Genomic DNA, 24,824 nt, shown 5'->3' with positions numbered 1-24,824 from the left:
CGCCTGGCACTGCTGCAGCACTTTTCAGAACTAGTGCAGCTAGTGGAAGCCAAATCGAAGAGACCTTATGTCAATACTGGCCCTAAAAGGATGTCGTCACCCTTCATGGAGCGGCGGAGGGGGCGTGCGCAGCGAAACACCCCGAGCGCGCGCGCGTTTCAGACACTGTTGCGGAAAGGCTGAGCGCATCCCTACGTCCATGATACCAAACGGATTGACGCAGAGCGGGAAAAAAAAAAAAATACCATGTGCTGCCCGGATCACAGCTGAGGGCTCTTCGTGCAGTGTTTTAATGCTATGCTCTAGCAGCGCAGTGCACGTCGGGCGACACAGTACACTACCTATTTTGTGTTGGTCTTTAAACGTGACATCACATTGGGCAAACAAGTACATTGTTGAAGAAGACCTGCTCGAACGCTTTGCGCACTCAAGCGCTGAAGAGCAGCTTCCGTCAACAGACGCCGCAAATAAAGCTAGGTCGCCTGCGATAACTGCGGTTAGTGGTGCAACCGCGGTTTAAAGGCTAAACATTTCGACAGATTTGCCAGATTTGCTGACAGTTTTCGACAGAGATAACGTAACCCCGTAACCTAACATTCAGAAGATTCCGACCACAGGATAAATTTCGAAGAAACGTTCATCCTGGAGACCAAAGACGTCTTCTCGAGTCATGGCATATACAGTCGACCGCAAATAATATCAACCGGACAATATAGGCAACCTTCCTGTTGTATACTTACAAGGTCTTCGCTCCCTCCTGTCCATTTCACAGAAGAAAATAAAAAACACGCCAGCGAGCACCCCTGCACCTGCTGCGCACCGTGACTCGTCTTAATCCTAACATTCCTAAGATTCCGACCACACGATAAATTTCGAAGAAACGTTCATCCTGGAGACCAAAGACGTCTTCTCGAGTCATGGCATATACAGTCCACCGCAAATATTAATATCAACCGGACAATAGGCAACCTTCCTGTTGTATACTTACAAGGTCTTCGCTCCCTCCTGGCCATTTCACAGAAGAAAAAAGACGCCAGCGAGCACCGCTGCACCTGCGGCGCACCGTGACTCGTCTTAATCCCCCCTCCCCCCCCCCCCTTCCTTCTCATTTCTTTCACACCCATCTCACCTCCTCCCCCCTTATCCTCCTCCTCGACCATTCGAAGCCCTGTGGGGGGGTCTGGTCCTGGCCCTGACGGGGATGGGGACAGGTAGGTCACCGCCGCTTGCGTCGAGGGCTAGCCTGCCACCGAATTTTTATCTGTTGTCCGTCATTACACCCGCCACCGCTCCTGCGATGGACGACGGCTGTTGCGGCGCGCGTCTTTCTCTCCCTCTTCTTTTTGTTTCTTCTCTATTTTCTCTTCTATCCGCACGACGCAGCAGAGGTGGCTCAGCTACGGAGCCAGTAGCACATGTTCTAGCCTCTATAGCACGCCCGTGCATTTTCTTTTCCTTCTTCCTGCAGCCACAACACGAAGCCACGCGTCATGCACCCTTGAAGAAGCCGAGCCGGCTCCGAAACGTCGGGCTTAGTAAAATAAAAAAAAAAAGTGATCATTGGAGAAATTCACTTAACCACGGTTTAACATGGGCTAACCATGGTTCCGCAGATCAGAGCCGTAGAATTCAGCAGCCAGAGGCGCGCGCGCTTCTGTCGCGCCGCGTAACTTAGGTTCAGTTCCCCGAATGCAAGCCCGCCCTGCTTGCTAAAAAACGTACTATGTACTCCACAGCTCTTGGGACAACCCTCAGTGATTTAAACAAAAACTTGACTGTATTTGCTCAGAGGTGATTGCAGTAAAGAGCTCCGATTGTAACAGCAGCTCAAGTGCCGCCCTAATTGTTCGTCTTTGCAAAGCATACAGGTTATGTGCCACAATGAGTGGCGAGTTTACATACTTGTGCAGGGTTGTTTATTTTTAAGGAAGTTAAATTTATGTTGCATACATTTTAAATATATGTCATTAAAATGCTTATTGATACGCTGTTCTAACGTTTACTTGTAACACTGCTATAACATAAAAAAGGACAATGAGAGCATTAAAATAATGTTATAAAGAATATAAAGAAACAAAATGTAACATTACTGTAATGATTCAGTGCTACCTGGGTTGTGTCAAGTCTGCCGTGCAGCATCAAACTAGATAGAGCATTTGATGAGCAGCATGGAGAAAATAGCCGCGAAACTTTGCTTCCTGTGAGAGCATATACAGTTACGTGCACAGGGCCACTCGTTGCTGGGTGAAATATGCCTGCCCACCTTCCTCGGTTGCTCTGCAATTGCATGTAGTTCTCTAAACTACTCAAAATTTCTTGTGTTCAACTTGCTGAATTGCATGAAGACAGAGCAAAACACTGAATGAAAGGCCAAAAGTCTCCCTTTTTCCCATTAAAACAGACGGCCGACTTCCGAGACAAATGGCCCAACCAACCTGGCCCAAACTTTCGCCTATTTTCTTTCCATCATGGCGCAACTGAAGAGTGCACACCATTTTCAACACCAGCTTTCATTGGTTCCCTTCAACTTTTTTGATAACCATTACTCCCCTCTCCCACAACTGTTCACTATTGTTGATTCCAGTCTTGTGGCGGCAGTCAAGGTGCAATATGAATGACTTTCTTTCTTTGCCTTTCTTTCAGTCATTTCAACTAGAAGAAAGCAAACATACACAATTCACAGATTATACGCACCTTCTGTTATTACAATATCTGCTCCTGACATAGTTTAATGCAAAAAATAACAGTATTCCAGTTGCCAAATTGCTGTGATTGATTCTCAAGATTCTAAAAATAACTGCATTTTCATGATTGAAGACACAAACAAATAGCAGGTGATGATCCGAAGGACTGCAGTTACTGATACTGCTGCAGATGTTAAACACGACACGGCCACAGCAGGGTCCACACCTGACAGTAGAGATGCGTAAATAGCAAATTCACGTGCACTACTGCACTTTGCTTTAGCACTTTGAAAACCCTAAATGAAACACACATGACAGAAGAAGCTATGCCAAAATAAACATCCATTTTAATTAGAGCTATACCAAATCAACCTGCATTTGCAGAAGTATATACATATGTTTAAATACATGAATTGTGAGTATGACATTTATGTATATTTTATGTACACCAGATGACATTTTTGTACATGAAAATCATTTGATTGTGCCACAGAATGTGCACAAGCAACTGCATAAGAAAAAGCCCGCACCTCAAAAGGTCCATACATTGTCAGTCCCATGCACACTAATCAAACAAGTTTTCATGATTCTTCCAGGCAGGCATACCCTCAAACTATCCTCAAGGTTAAGGGGGGATGAGGGGATCGGAGGCAACTTTATTTTTTGACTGGGAGTGATGCAAATTAGTACACTGACTTTAAGGGGGGACATGGGTCTTAGAGCTATTTTTGTTGTTTTTTGGCGAATTGTAATAAAAATTCACACCCTTGCTCAATTTTTCATGCCGATTTCAAATATGCAATCCTTTTTCCTGCAGTCCAATTAGTTTGCAAGGTAATTACTAATTAACTTCCATTGTTTAAGGCCTAAATTCTGAAATAATGGGTCGCTAGAAACTTAAACTTAAAGCATGGTTAGGTAGCCAGAAGAGTAAAGAATGAAATGTTTGGAGCAGATTCCCGATATGTTAATTAGCACTCATTTTGCAGCCTTATTCATTTCAGTATACAAAGTGTGTGTACCAAGTGGGAATAAACTCGTCAAAATAATTAATTTTAACTTTCGAAAACAAAAAATCTGCTTCCAACATTTCACACAGAATACATTCAGCTTCCCATTGCAAAAAGAATTTCATCTCTATGTGCTTTGGGTGCCGAGATATTGAGGCCGCAAAACTGCAAGTGGTCGTCAATGCATGTTTTGAGAAAAGAGCAAAAAAAGAAACGGGGATTATTTAACTTTAACAGACATTCACTGGTGCAATGCACACATTTATAATTAAAAACGGCTAGAAACCTTCAGGGATGTAGTCTCTGCTTTCCAACGTCCAAGTGTCGCCTCTTTCATTTTGATTTGCAGTTCAGCATGTTCAGTCGTCACTTTTTCGGCTGCGCAAGTCACATGCGGGCAGCAACTTTTTTTTTTCTTTTTCACGTATGTCGTTTTGCCACGTTCTCGCACCAAGACCGCTGTGAGGGATGTTTATTGCAAAAAAAATTAGGAAATTGCCCACAATTACGTTGCTTCCTAATGCGAAATTTGAGCGCAGCTTATCAACTGTTTCACTTTTTCGACATATTGAGGCAATGAGTTCGAGCAAGACACGTATGTACAATTACAGACTTTTTTTAATTTTTCACACGTATTCCTTCAAGAAACACTCCACTAACAGTCCTTTGCTGTCAGGAAAGAAGCTTTGTACTCTGAGAAATGAAGAGAGCAATTCAGTTATCGGGAGATTGATGGAGGCAGCGCATTGGGCCCATAGGAACTTTGCGCGACTAACAGATAGCAGTGACTCACTATATGCCACTGACGCCGCTAGCGAGTGAGAACGGGGTGCACGCACCGTGATCCGCTGATAGCGAGCCTGCGTTTCGGCAACCGGAGAACACCCTCGCTGCCACGCAGGAGGAGGGAGGGACCCCCTCCTCCTCTTTCTGCATGGTGGCGACGGTGTTCACCTTCAACACCTCTCCTGACTGCATAGGGTGTTTTACGCAGTCAGGAGAGGTGGTGAAGGATGGCCGATTCTGGTCCTACAGGGCTGGGACGGTAGGTCAACGCCGCTTGCGGCGGAGGCAAGCCAGCCACCAATTTTTATCTGTTGTAGGCCGTCATTGCACTCGCCACCGCTTAGGTGGTGCAGGACGGCTGTTGCGGTGCGAGTCTTTTTCTACCCTTTTCTTTTTCTTTCTTCTCTACTTTCTTCCGTCCGCACGAGGCAGCGGAGGTGGCTCAACTACAGAGCAGGCCTGCGCATTTTCTTTTCCTTCTTCCTAGGGCCCCAACAACAACAACGCAGTCACGTTGTCTTGACTCGCTAGCGGCGTCAGCGGCATCAGTCACTCGCTGCTATCTTTTTGCCGCGCAGGCAGCGCCCCCCCCCCCCCCCTCCTTTCCTCGTGTTCTCTGGTTGCTGTGCCACGCTCCTGCCCCCATCATTCGCCACTGAGTGTACCTCCCCCCACCCCCCTCGTCCTGCGAGGCTCCAGTTGCCAAAGCGCCGGCTCGAACTGGGGGGCTGAAAGGGGGGCAGAGCTGGTTACGAGGGCGCCGCCGCCGACGCAAAACCCAGGAACGGGTGCCAAAGAGCTGCACTCTAAAAAAAATGTTATTTGGAGCATTTGCTGCTTCCCACTGCTCTGCATGCACGGGAAGCAAGCGCATTCACTAAAGACTATGAACCAGTGCCTCCTTAAGTTATCCGTGCCTGCAGCGTTGAGGGTTTTGCCTCCTGCCAAACCCTCTCCACTCCATTTCCCAATAGGGCGTATATCTGGCTCCACCTCGCGGCCACGCCACGAAGTTATCCTCTAGCAGCATGGCCTCCGAGATCTGGAGGCCATGCTAGCAGATGCTTCTCGCGCCAGCGGAGCAACCACTTGTAGGCAACTTCCGCGAATTTTAATGGTCTTGAAGGTGTTTCAAACCAACAGAAAATCAAAAAAGGGCTACGAATGCAAAAGCGCGCCTGCATATGTTTCGCGCGCGTAACACATGTATTGGTATAGAGCCTATTCATGTGACGTCATTGCAGCTTTACTGGCAACCATGACACATACAACCCAACACTGGAGAGGGTAAAAGAGAGAGGTCCTACGGCGAATCACAACACGGCATCGGTGAAATCAGAGCTGTGGTTGGACGGCGGCGCCTCAAGTGTCCCACAAATGAGCGCGCGCAGCAGGGGAGGAGGCCGGTAGACCGGTGCAAACGCATCATAAACTTCTTTTATGAAGGAAAGAAGCCAACAGTCGGCGAGGCTAAGGAAAGCGTTGGGGATGGTACTTTATGGGGTTTTTTTTAATGTTTACTTGGATAATCAAAGAAATTAGTAATGTAATCTGTTTAGGGGAAAGATAATTAAACACAAAGTAGAAGAAAAAAACGTGCCGAATCCAAGTAAACATTAAAAAAAGAAAAATACATAAAGTACCATCTCCAACGCTTTCCTTGGCCTCGCCGACTGTTGGCTTCTTTCCTTCATGTATTATAACGAGCACCCTCATTTCCCCTTAATTGATCTGCTTGAAACTTTGTTTATGTGCTTTACCTTCGAACCGCCCAACATTACGGCGTCTCCGCAATACAGGGTTGCCACAACTGTCGCCTGCTAAACCTGATAGTAAATAGGGTCTATAGGGCGTAACGCTAGCGCCACCACACAGTCCCTCAGTGAAACAGACCGCCAATTTCAATACTATTCATTCATTCATAAACCTTTATTCATGAGGATGACTTAAGGCTTAGAGGGGAAGGGGGTGGGTTAGGTGAGGTTGAGGGCGCCAGACTCCGACAAGTCTAGCAGGGCACTAAGCTTGCGCTTGGCGTTGGTATTGGGGGCTGTCCGTAAGTCTGAATGTGGTGAGCAGATGTGTAGCGGGCGCGGAGGGTAGCCGTGCCAGGACAAGTCCAGATGAAGTGCTGCAGATCAAAGCAGTCCGCAGGGCAGTTGGAGCAGCTGATCTTGGTTCGGCGCCATTGACTTGGGATGTCTGGTGTGTATGCTGCACTGGCTCGCGCCTTGTGAGTTAGAACATGGGCAGGACGAGAGAGGCCGGAAGGGATCGGAGGAGTAATATCGGGGACAAGATCCCGCAACAAACCCCTCTGCTCATGTTTAAGCCGCGTGATGACAAAGTCCGGTATGATGAAGGAGACTGGAGAACAGTAAGGGTGGTCCGAGTTGGACAGGCCCATATCAAGGCTATGCCAGTGGTCTTCCTCTAGCTGCGCGCCAGCGGCCTTGTGGGTCGTCCTGTTCCCGGTTCCTTGTGCGTGATGTCCAGGTGTCCAATGAATCCGTACCGATACTTGTAAGGTCTCTCGCAGGCAGCGGCAGCGCTGTTTGATGCGGTGTTGCACTGAGGTCTTATAAGAACGGGCTTACAGTTTTTATAGCCTCTTGACTATCGGCGTAGATGTGGATGGAACGATCCGTTCCTTTGGTGCAGTGTTGAAGAGCCTCGTCGATGGCCGTTAACTCGAGTTCAGTTGCGGACCAGTACCTGCGACCACTGTGGCTTTTAGCGTGCAGCTGTGAACCCTCCTGGTAGTAGGCGGTGGTTGCAAACGTGACACCAGTGTCATCATGATATAGGGCGGCGTCGGTATAAATGCAAAGACCGATGTGCTGGTCTTGTGTATCAATTATGTGGCGTTGTCGGTGACCTCTTCCTGGCCCTTTGGTGTTGGTTGGAAGGGGTTTTGGATCCATTACCAATGTTTCTGTCCATGGTGCTGCGAGGTGGTCCAATATTGGCAAGTGAAGGTTTGTTTCGTCAAAGATTCGAGTAAAGAAGCAGTGCCCGTTGGGTGCATGTCGCAGGTGAGTTTCGTGATTGGCTCGATGCGTAGCAATAAGTGCATCCACTGGTGGGAAGCTGAGAGAACCTGTGAAGCTCCGTAATGTGTGTGTGTGTATGGGTATACCAGTTATAACCCTCAAAGCAAAGTTATAAAGTAAGCCAAGTGTCCTGTAATTGGTTGCGGTTAAGTCAAAGTAAAGGGCACCATAGCGGAGCTTAGCGACCAGAATAGCGACGGTGAGGCGACGCACTACCTCCGTCCCTGCGCCCCCACTCTTGCTGCTGAGCCGTTTGATTAAGTGGAGCGTTGGCTTCCATTGAGATTTTAGCTGATGGATCCAATCCTTAGCAGTACCATGTTGATTGATGGGAATGCCAAGTATCCGGAGATGACCTTCCGGGGGTTGTTCGATGCTTTGACCGCCAAAATGAAGGTTGACATCCACGCCACCAGGCGGTGGATGTATGACCAGAAATTGTTTTTTCCGGGGATGGACGCATGCCTGTAGAATGAAGTTCATTGTCGATTGTATCTAGTGCTAGTTGCAGAGTCTCTGTTTGTTCTCGAGCCATATTATGGTACATGGTCCAGAGCGTGATGTCATCCGCATATAGTGTGAACCATAGGCCATTGATTTTGTCTAGTTGCCATGCGATTTTCGCCTTGGCGATGTTAAATAACGTGGGAGAAATGAATGAGCCTTGAGGCACACCCGTGCGGTTTGTAAAATGTTGTGCCGTGTGGTTGGTATCTATTTGAATTTCATAGGTTCTGTTACTTAGGAAGGATTTCACTAAGTTGATGATGCAGGCTCCAACTCCACTGTGGATGAGCGCGTCGACAATGGCTTGATGGCTGATGGTGTCAAACGCCTTGTGTAAATCGACAGCTACGAGTATGTCGAGACGGCCTTTGCACTATTAGCGTGCTCTGTTCAGGTTGATGTGGAGAAGATAAAGGCTGTCCTGTGTTCCTAGCCGAGGGCGGAAGCCAGTCTGGAACGGGTGAAAATAGTTTCCGAGGTCTCAAGGTAATATGTAAGTCGATTGGCGACCATGCGTTTCATTAGCTTACAGACGGTTGAGGTTAGAGAAATCAGTTGCAAGTCGGCAAGTTGCGTGGGGTGTTTTCCAGGCTTGGGAATGGGGACGACTACAGAGTGTTTCCAATGTGGTGGTAGGCAGCCCGTATCCCAGTGCTTGTTGATGAGGTCAAGCAATTTTTCCTTAGTAGGTGTGCTGAAGTTCCGGAGCATGCTCCAAGTGATGCCATCTTTGCCGGGAGTGCTGTTCTTTATAACTTGTGAAAGAGCATATTCGAATTCAAATGTGTTAAAGGGGGCGTTAATGCCAGTAGAGTCTGTGAATGGAACAGGGGCATAGGTATCAGGTGGGGTGGTGAGGCGGGTTGCAGAAAGAAACTGTGGGCTGCCTCCTGTTCAAGCTCGGTAGCAGTCTGACTAGTGCGGAGAAGGACTTCTCCGGTATTTGCGGATTTGCTTTGGAGACAGGCACGACGCTGCAGGCACTGTTCTCCAGGAGGCACTGTATGAACGCGTTCCGATCGGCGCAAGCGCGCGGTGAGCTCTATGACGACGTGTCCCCACAATTTACGCACTGGAGAATAAGTTTAATGACGATTTCTTATTCACGATCACCTTTTTCGACGCGAATATCACTGCCGTATGTTTTACACTTCGCCAGTCTCAGCAAACTGTTTACATCTGACAATCGTGAACTCCGCCTCACCAAGCGAACTGTCCGCCGCGCTACCGTCATCGTCACGAATACAATCAGACTACCGCTTCATTGCTGGAGTTGCCAAGAGTTCAAGCCTTTTCTGTTTTGAGCTTATCTTTTTGCCCACCAGCGGCCTGCGATATCACTGTTTCGCGGCGAGTGCGACTGCTGCCAGTAGCAATCTCCCTGACTGGGGAACACGCTAGACCTACTTCAGGCTCATACGCTCGATCGTTCGGTGCACAACTTTCGTCGACCTAAGTGGACACAGCCGGGGCAGGGCATCACTTGAGATAATTAATCAACAATTTTTTTTCTTCTTTCCAAAATCTTGCTGTGAATGCACCTCGCGGTTCGGAACCAAGCGTGACCTGCGTCATGTCTCCACAGTCTCCCCACGGCTCGGGCGCGCCGAGCAGACGCCACCAGCCAGCTCCATCAATGCAGTGACGCCTTGCCGTCACGTGCACCCCAAAAGCCAATGGGATTGTGCATGCCACGTTTTCTTTTTTTGCTATTATTTATGCGACCAATGGGCGAATGGAAACAGCAGAGGCGGCAATTTGAAGACTAAAGGCGGCTGTTTCAAATGAGACCAAGATGGCTACGGTGCTGCGCATGGAATGGGAGCTACGCCTCGCGGAAAATGGTTGTTTCGGTGGCCGTTTTCGACTCAAATTTGGGCAACATCAATTATATAAATTGGCACTGTGGCTAAGCTACTGATCCTAGATATGAAAAACTTGGCAGTAAGGTCGATAGAGAGCTACTGATATCGAAACTCACATTTTCTAAAAAGCGATTTTTTTCTCGATTTTTTTGGTCCCAAAGAACCGTGTCCCCCCTTAAACAGTATCAAACAGTCAGATATAAAGTATCACTGATATCTTCAGTAGATTTTGTTTTATCAGTTTACATATTGTTCACACATTGCTTGCTCGTGGAAAAGCTAACAGATCTACAACGTTTGCAATGGGTCTGTAAATAGTCTTAACATTTAATAAGAAGTGTGGTCTAAAACAAGACATTCTTAGTTTCTTTTTGAATTTCTCTGCTCTTTTATTTAAGGATGCAGTATGCACCTTCTCTTAATGTTTAGAATATATCATGGCCTAATTACTTGCTAGTAAAAAAAATGTGAGCCTGGACGGTAAATCTGAGACTGTCTTGATACATAAGATATCAGCAATCAACAAAATACACAGTATTCAAATCCCTGCATCAATTGCAGCGCTATGCTTTCTACGAGCAAGGTGATATGCTCAAAACAAACTTTTGAGAAAACAAGCCTTAAAAGTTCTAAACTAGCCTAGATTGCCAATGTACATTACATTGTCTATATATTTATTTGGAGCACTTAGAATTTTTTTTAGTGTTGTAGTTGCTGAAATGCTATCGTTTCTAAAATCAACCTTTTTTTTGTGGTTTTTGCGATCCGATCCCTACATCCCCCCTCAACTTCTTTCACACTCCCAAAAGTAACCCCATTCTTCGATACATTTTTGTCCTAAAGCACCACCAGGTCATTCAAACAGAAATGCACATTAGACTCCCCGTCAGGATGACCTTGGCTAAGCCAGGTTGCTGGATACAAAAAAATGTCAGCAAGCTTAGCCGCAAATGCAATGTAAATAAAACCGACTCATAGAAACTACTTTGCTCATCACGTAGGACATGCATCTGCAGTGTTCACGCTATTGAAACAAGATATGCACAGCCCCAAGTACATTAGAAGCAGAGGCAAATGCAACTATGTATTAACACTGACTACACTGCTTGATTCATATGAGTACAAAGGGTATTGAGGTGATCCCTTCATGGTTGCCTGAGGCGATGCGCATACTGTACGACACCTGCAGCAGCCAGAAAGGCACAAAGTGCGCCTGCAGGTGAAACAATACCTGGGCCCATTTTGGAAGGAGTAGGCGAGAAATGAAATGAAATAACAAACTGTATTCCACCGAGATTTATCATACACAATAAATAGCTATGCCTGGTCCTTTTACTCGCGATTTTTGTGACCGATATGTACAATATATACAATAATTATCTACACTATGATTTGAACAATGGGACAGTCTTTGGCCAGTCATCATTGCAGTGGTGGTCCGTTGACACCGGGATGTAAAAATGAGCAGCCTGCACCAAACCGGCATTGTGAAGTCATGTAGTATTTGCAGGGAATTCGAGGTGGGTGATTTCTCATTCGGGAATCTGAAAAGAAAAAGAAATGCATGGTTCATAACTTTGTTTCTGACACAGAACACAAGCCTTGGCAATTATAGTACATATATGACAGCAGCAAACAAAAGAGTACAAATTGGAGAATGCGACACAAAAAGAGCGACTTAGAACAATCCCTAACCAGGTGCAGGTTATAACTGAAGAAATGTGAAGACTATAATGCTATCTCTTAAACAAACAGCATGAGATATTCGACAATTTATTTTGCTACTTGAGCTAGGCAGACTATATTACCCTAGAGCAGCATACCCGGCATCCACAGCTATGCAAATGCACAGCTCACATATATGAACAGTTACCGCCGTATTCACAAACACACCTTCACTCGAACTTCTACTTCAAGTGGCCCTCGAGGCCTGTTATTCATTTCAGAAAGCAACCTCCACTCGATCCGCTACTCCAGCAGAAAACTTGAGTTTTCTCGAGAATCTCGAGTCTGCGACGACGCTACCTTGGCCGCTCCTCGACCACCACTCCGCTTGTAAACATGGCCGACATCGCATCGCTCGCTCGCTGTGTGGAATTCGTTCTACCGGTATACCAAACTTTTCACGAAAGAAGATACGACAAGGTTGCACCGAACCTTTCGCTAAAGCATCAGCTGAGAATGACAGTGACCCAGGACTTCTGGCACGCTATCGTTTTACGAATGCGGCCATGGCTAGCCTCCGTCCGTCCCTGCCGCTCACGCCGAACATGGATAACCGTGATCAGCCACCGACGTTTGTGCCGTTTGATCTTCGCATCATCGCATTGCACTTGTGTGGAGTGGGTACATTTCAAGTCGTCACTGGATAAATGGACAACCTTTTCGGAGCCCACTGAGTGGAGAGTTGAGGCGCGATTTGACCGTAAATGGTGAGCTCGCCCGCAGCCGGAGTCGCTAGAGCGGCGGCGGCGCACTCTCCGTGGCTCACCCCGCGCACTTCCGCAGACGGCGCCAAACTTGTGGGGGAACAACGTACTGTATGCAGTAAGCTGGCGAGCACCGGAGGCGTGGTGGGACTATGCGGACATCTGTGCTGCACCGCTGCCGGGTGCCGTCAGGCTCCATCACACCAACGGTCCGGCGCAAGCCGTTGCAGGTTTTGGCTGCACTGCGGTTGCTGGGTGCGCTTTTGAAAGCCTTTTTTCTTTTTGTCCTGCGGTCACGTGTACACAACGCAGTTGTCGGTGTCGTGCATTTGTTCGTGCCGCGGTGGTCCAAGTTTTACCGTTTTCGTTGCTTCACCGCTTTGCCAGCGACGACTCATCGATTGTGAAAGCCATGGCAAACTGCGATAAATACACGGCAAAGGACCTCATGACGAAAATGGAGATTTTGAGTGAGGTGGAGCGTGGTGTCCTATCCAAGACGGATATAGCCAAAAAGTACGACATCAAGAAGAGCACGCTGTCAACGTATCTCAGGAACAAGGAATCGATCGGTGCTGCCTTTTGTAAAGACGTTATGGAGCCCTCTCGCAAAAGGCTACGGATGTCGGCCCATCTTGAAGTGGAGAGTGCCGTAATGGCATGGATAAAAGAAGTTCGCAGCCGGAACATTCCGTTAAGCGGACCCATAATTGCTGCGAAGGCTGCAGTCTTTGCCAGCCAAATGGGCATCAGCGAGTTCGGCGCGTCGGAAGGCTGGCTGTCGCGTTTCAAGGCGCGTCACAGGCTGACATTTAGAAACGTTTGTGGGGAGTCAGCTGAAGTCGACAAGGAAACGTGTGAACAGTGGGTCTCCAGTGAACTGAAGGAACTCCTCGCTGATTATGCGCTCGGCGATGTATTTAATGCTGACGAGACTGCGCTGTATTTCAAATTGCTCCCCAACAAGACCGTCACTTACAAAGGCGACACTTGTGCTGGCGGAAAGAGAAGCAAAGAAAGAATCACCGTCATGATGTGCGCAAATGCGACGGGCACGGAAACGCCGCAAACAAAAAGTCGTGGATGACACAGGAAATTTTCACCGACTGGCTGGGCAAGCTAGACAGGAAATTCGCTGCACAGAACAGGAATGTTCTCATGTTCGTGGACAACTGTACAGCTCATTGTGACGTGAGTGGACTGACAGCAATCCGCTTGGCATTTTTGCCTAAAAACACGGCTTCTGTGCGCCAGCCTATGGATCTTGGAGTTATTCAGAACTTAAAAATGCTATACAGGCGCCACCTCCTAGAGAGACGTCTTCTTTGTTTGGACAGTGCCAAGTCATACGACATCGATTTGCTTGGAGCTGTCCACATGATGGCATCATCGTGGAATACCGTCGTGGAACACAAAAATTGTTTCCGCAAGTGTGGCTTCGGTGACGCCCCAGAAGCATGCAGCGCGGAGGTAGCGGAGGCTTCGTCTGATGATGACTCCGTCGTTCTCGACCGTGGCTACGCGGCTTTGTCGGAGGGTGTCGCCTTTGAAGCCTACGTTGACGTTGACAATGGTGTGGAGACGTCTGGGCCCTTGAGTGATGAGGATATAATCGCGGCTGCATGTGCTCCACAGGGCTCGCGGGTGGCGAACATGGCTGAAAGCGATGAAGAGTCCGACGAAGGCGACGATCCGGTGCCACCCCCTAGTGCATGTGAAGTAGCATCGGCGCTCAATCTCGCTGCACGATACTTCTCCGCCGATGAGAATTCGGATCCTGCGCTGGAACTCTTGGGCAAGCTGCAGTCGATGCTTGTAGAGTCGCGGCACAAGAAACGCAAGCAAACGCACATTACCAATTATTTTTCCGTGTAAATAAACATGTTTTGAAGCTCGCTACTCACACGAATGCATTCCGGTTCTTGTTTGCGGCGCATGACTGACCGATTAGTCCCGTTCATTTGCCGTTGTGGCTCGATTACAACAATTATCGGAATCGCCCTCCGTAAACGTGCAGTAGCGCCTAGCCCTCTTTACTCATGGTAATGAGTCAACATATGGGCTCGGCCAGCACGGTGGGCCACGATGGCGCTCATTCCAGTGCCCGACTGTTAATTCGAACTTTGCTTAATTCGAACAATTTTCTCGGCCCCTTCGAGTTTGAATTAACGAGCTTTTACTTCCGTGGTATCCCATATGACATCTCAGGCATATAGCACTCATTTTCATAAATGCAAACTGTTCTTTTTTCTCCTAGGAGTGCTTGTCATGTTTTACATATTACGCTCTTTCCAGTAAGCCCTTAAATAAAAACCACCCTTCTTTCGCATTGTGAATGGTATGCTTTCAGCTTCTGTCATTAGGTGGCACCATGGTGTTTTGAATTCCTTGGATGAAGTGGTTACAGAGCCCACTAAAAATTTTGCGATGAGGTGTACGTTACTATGCCGTAACAGCCTTGAATGTGGAAACTCACACCAATGCTAATCTACATTAAAAATGTCTAATTACTGTCTGGTGGGTGAAATTTATATTCGTTTGCAGTACACTTTTTTTTTTCTTGGTCGACCACCAGACATCATTGCGGCTGCCGATCATGATTTTCAGAATCGGGTTACATAAAGCAGATGCATGCACTGATAGAAAACTTCTTGGCAAAAATTTATATGTTTTTGCCAAAACTACCGTGGAACCGAACACCATGGAGAAGACATCAACAGCAACAGCTGAACAGAAAAGGCTACGACAAGGCCTTTACCCGAAGTTGAAAGAAGTGTTGAATATTTGGCTTAACGCTACTGTCGCTCAGCGTGTTCCTGTTTCTGGCCACCTTTTGAAGCATAAGGCTGAGACCCTCGCACTGCGGCTTGGCATCGAAGAATTTCAGTTGAGGGACGGTTGGCTCAGGAATTTCAAACAGCGGTTCGACCTCGCCTTCAAAAAAATGTGCGGTGAAAGTGGTGCAGTGAGTAGCACACTGGTCGCAAATTACCGCAGTGAAAAACTTGAAGCGCTGCTTAGCCGCTACTCGCCAGACGACACTTTTAAGGTCGATGAGCCGGGTCTTTTCAATAAGCTATAACGCATTGACAAATTCTTCCCGGAACAGGCGCCCTAAAATCTAAATAAAAAGGTATTTTTTGCTTCATTCGTTTTTTCGGACAGTCGATATTTCGGACTTGTTTACATTCCCTGTGGAGTCCGGATTATCGGTCATTGACTGTATGTGCTTTCAGCCAGGCAGGCAACACAATCAAGAGCGTGCATTTTGAAGTCCTTCTGCATTTATTTGAAGCGATAGGCGCAGTTGTGAACTGTCAGTTCCTGCATACTGCTGTTCAATTGTGTAGCACACTATAGTATATATTTGTGGCACTTAATTTTTCCAGTCAATCATAGGTCTTGAGTGCAAAGTAAAGATGGGGTGGATGGGTGTGATGTGCTGGACTCAAAGAACAGAACAAGGTGCTCCAAGTGAGTGGTACGTGCACTGAATGTCATGTACAATGCGAGTTGAGTGTCATTTCCCCAAAATATCCCTGGGAATGTCTTAAAATGCGTAGAATTTACCAAAATCAAAGCGCTTAGACTGCCCAGGTGCCATGAACAACTACGCCCAAAAAGCCATTTCTTGTCTAAAGCATTGTTTCAGGCAGCCAGTCGGCCCGCCTCAATTGTGGAGAACGACCATGATGCGAAGTGAGTGATCCGTTTCCTGGGGCTATGGTGGCAGTCAGACCAACAGAAATTAGTGCCTGCCGTAGCACGAGAAAAACCTGAAAGTGAGTTTTAAATGAAAAAAATGAAGTCTGTGCTCTCATGTTCAGCAATAACTGGTCTACATTGCAAAGCCTGAGTTCCACCCACATGTTTGCAAGACAAAAGTGGCAGAGGCAAGAAAAACGTTATTAAACGCAATTTTCTCAAATTTCATGCTTCTGTCAAATGCCTTTACCTTACTGAAGTTTAATAATATTTGGATAAAAGGAATTAAGTGAAGTTGGTTTTTTTTTTTCCCCATCAATAACTTAGTTATACCCTAAACATATCCTTTCCTTCCTTAAATGAGATAAAACAGAAGAAATTTGGGCTAATTACTACCACATACTTTTTTCTTTCTGACTTTCATATTTACGGTTAACAAAATGACTTTACAGAAATTTAAAATGGGGTGTGCGGTGGACCTTTTGAAATGTCTGCATGTTCTTACAAAAGCTCTTTTTGCATGAGAAATAATCGCAATGAGCCGTAAGAAAGCTAATTAGGATAACTTATTCCACCATATCTTTTCCTCCAGGAGAGACATATGAAATATAAATGCGTACCTGAAGGGGAGACGCGGGTCGAAAAACGGCGATTTTCAGTAAAAAAATCACAATTTTGACTCTTAAAGCACTCAAGGTGGCTAGAGAAGGGGCAGATACGACCCATGTTCAAACGCGTGACGCGTCAAATCGCGGCGTCGCACGCCAATGGAATTTTGCAAGGCGGCAGGCCCACGCTTTTTCTCCCTAAAGCTGGCTTTGCCGCTTCACAAACTCCCCAGCAAGTAATAAAAAAAAAAAAGTTTCGCCGCCCAAACCTAGCATTTTCACTGGCCATTTAAATCACGTGGTGCGATTTCGACCACGTCATTGGCTGTCAGCGTGGGAAGCGGCCATAGCTCGTCTGCTCTTCATGCGACGCGCAGCTCGCTGTCTCTACAGGGTTTTGAATATTTGGGGGCTGGGATTTAAAAAATTCCTATGCAAAATTTACTACACCATTCGAGCTGAAATAACGTTCAAAAAGTAGCAAAATATAGTCTACGTTACCTGATAAGTGATTCAACATCGGTACTTGCCTAGATTTTCCGAAATAGAGAGAAAACTGCTTTCGGTGGCGTGCACAATTTTCGCAAAAGAGTCAAAAAGCTATTTTGACATGGTGCGCCATCTGTCGGGCAGCGAGGCAAGCGCGCCAACGGCCGGGATGGAGCTTGCCTCACTGCTCGACAGATGACGTACCATGTCAAAGCAGCGTTTCGACTCTCTTCTGCGAAAATTGTGCATGCCGCCGAGAGCAGTTTTTCCTCGATTTCTGAAAATCTAGGCAAGTACCGATGTTGAATCACTTATCAGATAACGTAGACGATATTTTGCTACTTTGTGAACGTTATTTCAGCTCGAATGGGGTAGTAGATTTTGCATAGGAATTTTTAAAATCCCAGCCACCACATATTCAAAACCCTGTAGTTTTCTCTCAGCGTTTTCAGAATTTCACGCATCTTCGTGCTCGTCGCTGCTATAGAATCAGAGAAGAAACGTGATTTTCGGTGTTGAAAGTACCGGTCAAACCACGCGTTCAATGGAAGTCACCGGCAAAGTGAAACGGCGTGCAGTGGAGACGTCCGCGGCAGCTAGGCCTAACCTCGGCGGAGGCGACGCTTTTGAAGGCTCGGAGCCGGCTGGGCACTGAAGTTTCAATGACAGCTTAGACGATTTCGTCAGTGCATTGGATAATAAGATAAGGATCTCCGCGAATTTCGAGCGTTGAGAAGACCTAGTACGGCGAGTGCCTTTATCGGCGAGATCAGTGCCGCGAACGCACTGGCGTGCGAAGCAGTGTCGGGAGCGCGGACGGTGCTAACTTTCCGTTCGCGAGTTGGCCAAGAAGCAAAAAGGACTCTCGTCGTTTCTAGGGCTGCGTTGCAGCAGTGTAGCGTGTGCCGCACCCGTTGTGTCGTAGTCGTGCTCGTCGCGGTGTGCAGCTCCAGTGGACGACGCCCTTCAGCCAGCCCGGGGGAGATTTTTGCCGTGAACGTCAATGCAGTGGTTGCAGCGCGCATTATTGGTGCTGGATACAATCAACTTGCCCGATTTTGTGCGGTTCTTGGTTTGCCAAAACAAGTGCACCATAAGGAGTTTAATGCCATAACAAAAAAAGTGCACCTTGTGGTTACAAAGCAGTGGCTGACAGAAGCAAGGTCTCAGCATCGCTAACTAGCCAAGAAAGCACGCCTTGAGAATGCTGCATGAGAATATGGGAGCAACATATGGTGCTGGTGAATTCTAAGACTGTGCACGGTATCATGATACCCTGGCCTGCATTGTGTGCAATTTTCATGCAGATAGTGCTGCTACAACAGCAATAAACAGCTTTTGTATCTTTAAATCGCATTTTTCTCAAATTCTTATTTTGGGCCGAATATGGGTTTTGTGCACAATATTTTATGTCGTTATTTTAATTCAATCAACACCAAATTAGGCATGCATAATCTTTAGCATGTGTAGAATGCAAGTATCTAGGTTTAAATGCAATCAGCAGTATTTTTGGGCACGCAAATATAAAAAATTATCTGGTTCTAGCCACTAAAACCAAGGCACCAGATATAAAATTGTCTCAAAACATTGCATGCCAAGGGAATGTTGCTATGTTGCTTATTTGCACTCAGTGGAGTGTTGGGGATAAGAAGAACTAGTTGGCTCTGCCCTACCATGCTTGCTGCTCTGTACAGCAGCTGCACAAACATGCATTGGTTTTCACTTATGCATGGCATTTAGAATATGAAGGCATTAAGCTATTTTAAAACTAAAAGCATATTTAGAAAGAGGAGATCAATCTCTATAAGTGGTGCAATTTTCATTCACCTAGCATCAATATTAAGAAAAAAATGTTTTCGAGTAGCATCTCTCCTGGAATCACAATTCCATGTTGCACTCACATGTTAAATTTCAATAAGACATGTTGACAAAGAAAAAGTTTTTAAGACTGTCATCCCCCTTAACGTTACACACAGGCACAGTGATTGGTTTTTCTCTTACTTTTTCTGTTTTATGATGTGCTGCTAACTATGTGCCATGAGGTGTTTGCATAAAGCCCCTCAATCACTGCATTGAACAATTGCTCCTCAGCGGTCGAGGGTTACTGGGCTGCACACTGCAGCCGGCTTGTTTGTAGGAGGCATCAGGTGCCCATGTGGCTGCAGTGTCAGCACTGTTCTCACTTCTACATAAACAGACATCTTTTCTGCGATAGGCTACAATGGACAGTACCAGTAAGAGCTACAAAAAATAGCAGTCGCATACATCGGTCATCTTCGCAGCAACCAATGAACCGTCCAGATTGTCTCCCAGATGCACTTTCAAAAACCACTGCTAGGTGACTTTAAAGGGGCAGTCTAGTACATTTCTTGTTAGATTTGAAAGCTCCATCCTCAAATGAACAAATACCGGCTGTGAACCAGAGAAACACAAACGAATAATTTAAAACTTAACTTTTCCCTATGATAATCTCAGTTCTTTAATGGCATACAGAGTGTGCAAACACTGATTTCATAGGCACGACATACTGTAGTATGGCAACTCTACACAGCGTTACGAACACGACTGCCATGACGCCTAGGTCGCGTGCAAAGTGTGTCATTAACTAGGATAGTTTTGAACAGAATGAAATAAATGAATAAGCTAAAAACTCCCAACAGCACTGCAGAATCTACAGTAGAGAAATGTGAAAGCCTGAGTATTTCAGCTGCGCACGGTACATTGCACGCCCCTGGTTAAAGCGCTCGGCTGGAGGTTCGATTCCCGGTGGAGATAGGATTTTTATTTTTCTGATGACGTCATCAGGATGACTGACAAATGGAATCCCGCGGTATCTGTATGCTGTGTGGTGCGTTCGAGGAAGCGGCGAATGAAATACGCAGCACGGACGCCTGGATTAGATGCTTGGCGGGGTCAGCTTCGTAGATGCGTGAATCGCCTAGTAACGTCAAGACCGGATGTGACGTCATTATATCCAGTCATGACATGTCATGACGTCACAGTATCGCGGTATCCCGCAGAATCTCGCGGACACTTCTTACGAACGCACGGACACACTGGTGAGTCATCAGCCTTAATAAACAAAGTGACCAATAAACCAGTTCTGCCTATAGCAGAGCTGCCGATGGCAGCACTGCTACAACTATAGCAGCGTCCTAGGTTGCGTGGTTTTCTGCTTTAACAGAATTTTAAAAGCGAAACAAGCAATATTAATGAGTAAAAGTAGGTGCTTTTTATTAAAACAGGAAAATGTAGGCTACCTTAAGTTGATATGAACACAAATATTTGTATAACGCTGTGGCATAGTCATCAAACAAAGTACATTCACTTCAGACACTCCAAGCAGATAGTCAAATCTCGTTATAACAAATCACACGGGACCGCAACAAATTTGTTGTTTTGGAATATCATTGGTAATGAAAAATCTGTGGCTATCAGCCAGTGGTCAAACCTAGGTATAAGAATGACGTACCTTAGCAGTAGGCATGTGTGTAGACAAGCAAAATCTCAAACAAAAATGTTGCACTAACTTTAAAGCCGATTTATTTATTGAAATCAGTTATTTTCTTCTGCCACGTGCAGCACACACGTCCACACACTGCATTACACCACTACAGCACGCACCTCCCACTTTGCGCAACGCCTCATGGGGTACGTGACTGCACCTAGCAATGAGAGTAAGGACTTTGCCCATGAACCAAAAAAAAAATCTGAGTTTGTTATGACCTTATCTTCCGTGTTCCCTGAAGTTTGAAAATCTTGTCTCGGTCTTTTAAAATGACTGCGGCAATCGAACTGCAAAGGCCGATTTGCTTTTTCCCTGTGTCGATTTCTAGCAGCAAAAGCTGCTCTCTTATCTTCTTAGCACCTTTGCTGGCTGCAATCATCTCCAGATCTCGCACAAACTTCGTAATAAGATAATCTGCGACTAAAAAAAACACCATCCCGCACGCGTGAATGGCACGAATGACCAATCAGCGAACGACACACAATGCAAAGAAAAAAGGATAGGCTTGCTGGCTACTGCATATTAAACCACAGCTTAGAGGTGGCGCTAGGAGCTGGCACTAGATATGCTGATGATGATAGCTACAGCCCACGGACACTGCCATATACATAGAAACGGCGGTTTCTGTTTCGCATGAGAGTTGCGAGCTGCGCCGCTGTTAATTTTAGCTGAATTCGTAATACTGATGTTGCTTAATTTTAGAAGAAAAATAAAATATGTACATTATTCTGAAATATACGTTATATTAAAATTTGTAATTCTGAAATAGTTTTGCATTGAAAACATAAAAAATCTGTTTGGGGTTTTTTTTTATTTTCTTAATTTGAAAAATTTTTTAATACGGTGTTCATAGTAACGAGATTTGACTGTGCCACGTTAGCATCAATGAAAAGACACAGTATGGTGCCACCATCTCCTAAAACCAGACTTTTTTGATGAACTTAAAATATAAATTTTTAGTTAAACCATCAGTTCTGCCCTCGATACCGTCACAGAGTGGCGAGATCTACCAGAACATGCCAATATTTTTCTAATTGACTCCAGGAGTAGACTGTCCCTCAAAGTGGTGGCATAAACGGAATGTACAGTAAAAACTCATTACAAAAGACACTCAAGGAACCCAAAAAAGATGTCTCTTGTAACCAAGGTCTCTTGTAAGAAAACATTCGTACCAATTCGTATGTGCGACGGTTTAGATCTCCTTAGCTAAATTCTGTTCCATATCAGTGTCCTGTTTTGTTGCATTATGTCGGGAACCAAGAATGAGTGCCTCCTCTTGACTGGGAAGCTGAAATGCCATTACTGTTTCAGCCACTGTCATCACATTCCTGTGTGACTGAAACAACCGGGACATTTTGACTTCTCAGTCAAGAGGAGGCACTCCTTGTTGGTTCCCGACATGTTGCAACAAGAAAGGACGCCGATATGGAACAGAATTTAGTTAAGGGAATCTAAACTGCCACACATACGAGTTCATACGAGTCAGCTGCGTTGCATGAGCATATCTGGGTTAATTGTGTCTCTTATAAATAGCAAAGAATTAACTTTAGGGACCTGCAAAAGTTGTCCTTAGTAACCGAGTGTCTCTTGTAACCATGTCTCGTGTATGCAATGTTATTAAATGGCAAACATAGAAAAAAACCAACCAAACCATTTTCAAGTGTCTCTTATAACCGAGTGTCTCTTGTAACCATGTCTCTTGTAACAAGATTTTACTGTATAAGCAGAGCATATGGCATGGGCCTATGAACTCTATAGACTGTAGACACTATAGACTAGTCAACGTGGAAAGGATGGGAGGCAGCCCTGTCCAGCTTGTACCTTAGTACCCCCAGTAACAGTGAGCCCTTGTAGAAAGAGAGAGGGTGGCGGCCTTAGCCAACTAAATTCCTAACTAATAGCGATTTCCACTGGTCGATTGGAGCTGGGCGCTCGAATTGGGACAGAGCGGCCTAAACCCCTACAGAGTGAACCGACCTTGGTGGACCAGTGAAACCTGCAGAGTGCATGGTGGAAGTAATGCTGAGCCAGTTCCGAAAGTTGAAGTCACATGCTAGCGCCAAAATTGCTTTCGGACAATTTCAACGCTGTGGATGTTTTTCAATAGACACATTTCAACATACGCACGCAAAAAATTTGATGCCTCGTGTCCTCTGCCAATATCTCCGAAACCACTACAAATAGCCAGAAAACATCCCGCAACCTCCAAAAGTGAAGACTTTTGGCTTTAGTAGAACTTCTGGCAAGATCTAACTCTAGGCAGTGGACCAAACCTCAGATTGCTCCACAAACTACAAGCAGAATATATGCACCTATCTTGATCGACCAGTAGAATTTGAAATAGTTATCCCGGAGCAAGAAAACCTGCTCCAGAACGACCAGTGGAAATCACCACAAGGACCCAACCAATTTTCCCAGAACTCTCCTTCCCCTTTTCCTTTCAATAAAACGTTTTTATCATCATCAGATGAAGTGCACCCCATTTGCACCACCATAAACACCGATTCACATGTCAATTGGCAGCACTCACTCCTCCCATGATGCGGTCCTCCCCGTGGCATGTCCATCATGTGCTGGCCCCCTCCACCACCACCTCCCATTGGTGGTGGTCCTGCACCTCCCATTGGTGGTCCTGCACCTCCCATTGGTGGTCCTGCACCTCCCATTGGTGGTCCCGCACCTCCCATTGGTGGTCCTGCCATACCCATAGGTGGACCCATCCCAGGATGGGGCCCTCGGCCATAGTACTCTGGTCCATCCTGGGGAATGCCAGGATGCATCATGCCCCAGTCTCCGGCACCAGCCCCTACACCGTGTGGGTGCATGGGACCACCTCCCATTGGGAAGCCTCCAGCTCCAGCCATGGGCATTGGGGGACCCATCATGCCAATGCCTGAAACAAACAAAAAAGACATGTGGCATGTTGTCACTGCATAAAGAACTCATACTTTGCTTTGTTATAAAAGCCTGTAGACATGGCAGTGGTCATAGTGCATATTTCAATGACAGCGGAAAAGCTACGAATGAAATAGCCCAATTGCAATGTTCCTACTTTTGCGCAACAATGATAAACAGTCATGGCAGCATCCAACACATGAGTGGAATCAGAAAAGGCTAAGAGATGAATGCTACTGCTGACAAAGATGTTGCACTTAGCAAACTAAAAGACAGAAACTGGAACAAGTACATGCAGTAGCTGACAGACTTTTTTTGGACTCCAATAATTCAGACCTGCATAATACATCAGACTTTAGTTTAATTTTTTTTTGGAAATGGAAGTTTGAGCTTCACCTCCATAACATATAGTATTACATACGTAAGTACAAGGACTTGTTTGACATTAAATTACCGTAATCATATTTAGAATCTGCATGAAAAAAAAAAAAATTTTCATATGTGTGACTTCAGTAAAAATTTCAATGGCCCCTTCCCCCTTGACCACAAAGCCTTCATTCTGATTAAATGTATCAGTTTTCGCACAACTCACTTTGTGAAGGTTTTTTTTTTGTTTGTTTGTTTTTGCAACCAAGGTGTCATATTAATGAGGGATGACTGTACACAAACATAATCACAAGGACGAGTAGCAAGAATGATGCAAAACTAGTGGTGCTTGCCTAGGACAAAAAGGCATATTTTAAAACAAACGTGTCTTTAATGGCTTGCATTAACCCCCCTCTTTTTTTTTTTTTTGCCTACCTTGAAGGGTAGTACTGTGGTTCAATGGTTCACATAGAACTGAGACACGGAGGTTGGGAACACCCAAAAGGCAGAAGGTGCGATTCTACAGCACGATCCAGCTGCCCAGGAGGGCTTGAAAAAGGGTCCATGTTAAGACGAAAGCATTTTTAGGCTTATGGGCTGCAGAAATGCTTGCGGGAAACATTCACATTAACTGGCTCGAACTGACAAAAAAAAGTGTTTCCAACGGCAATCGAACCACTATCCCTGCGATCCCCAGTCGAGTGTACAAACTACTGCATGCCGGGCCCGTGAGAAACAGATTGTAATTCTCCTTGTCTAGTGTGAGGATGACAGTAGTGATAACAATAACGATACAGTTAGTGATAATGGGTACATTTGATTTTCAGTCCCAGGCAGTCCCGGACTACTTGCTGACAGGTGTCCAGCGTTCCAATTTTCCTCGGGCAGCCCAGAAGCTTCACCCACCAGAACAGCTCCC

General features: G+C 46.0%; 1 protein-coding gene across 4 annotated transcripts in view; it reads right to left on the bottom strand.

Moving 5' to 3' along the window:
• Window positions 1-11,168: 11,168 nt before the first annotated feature.
• Window positions 11,169-24,824, bottom strand: part of LOC146202385 (serine/threonine-protein phosphatase 1 regulatory subunit 10-like) — a 90,579-nt gene continuing 76,923 nt past the window's right edge. For all 4 annotated transcript variants that reach the window (XM_084588135.1, XM_084588137.1, XM_084588138.1 and 1 more), the window contains 2 exons: window positions 23,175-23,537; window positions 11,169-11,449 (listed from right to left, as the gene is read on the bottom strand). In XM_084588135.1, the coding sequence (XP_084444261.1) occupies window positions 11,328-11,449; window positions 23,175-23,537 (485 nt within the window). In that variant the 3' untranslated portion in view covers window positions 11,169-11,327. The remainder of the gene's footprint in view (window positions 11,450-23,174; window positions 23,538-24,824) is intronic.

This window comes from Amblyomma maculatum, chromosome 1, assembly GCF_055883805.1.
Source record: "Amblyomma maculatum isolate TAMU_Amacu chromosome 1, ASM5588380v1, whole genome shotgun sequence".
In the NCBI taxonomy this organism is placed as follows: domain Eukaryota; kingdom Metazoa; phylum Arthropoda; class Arachnida; order Ixodida; family Ixodidae; genus Amblyomma; species Amblyomma maculatum.
The sequence above is the reverse complement of the archived record's forward strand: the minus strand, read 5'-3'. Positions and strand labels throughout refer to the sequence as shown.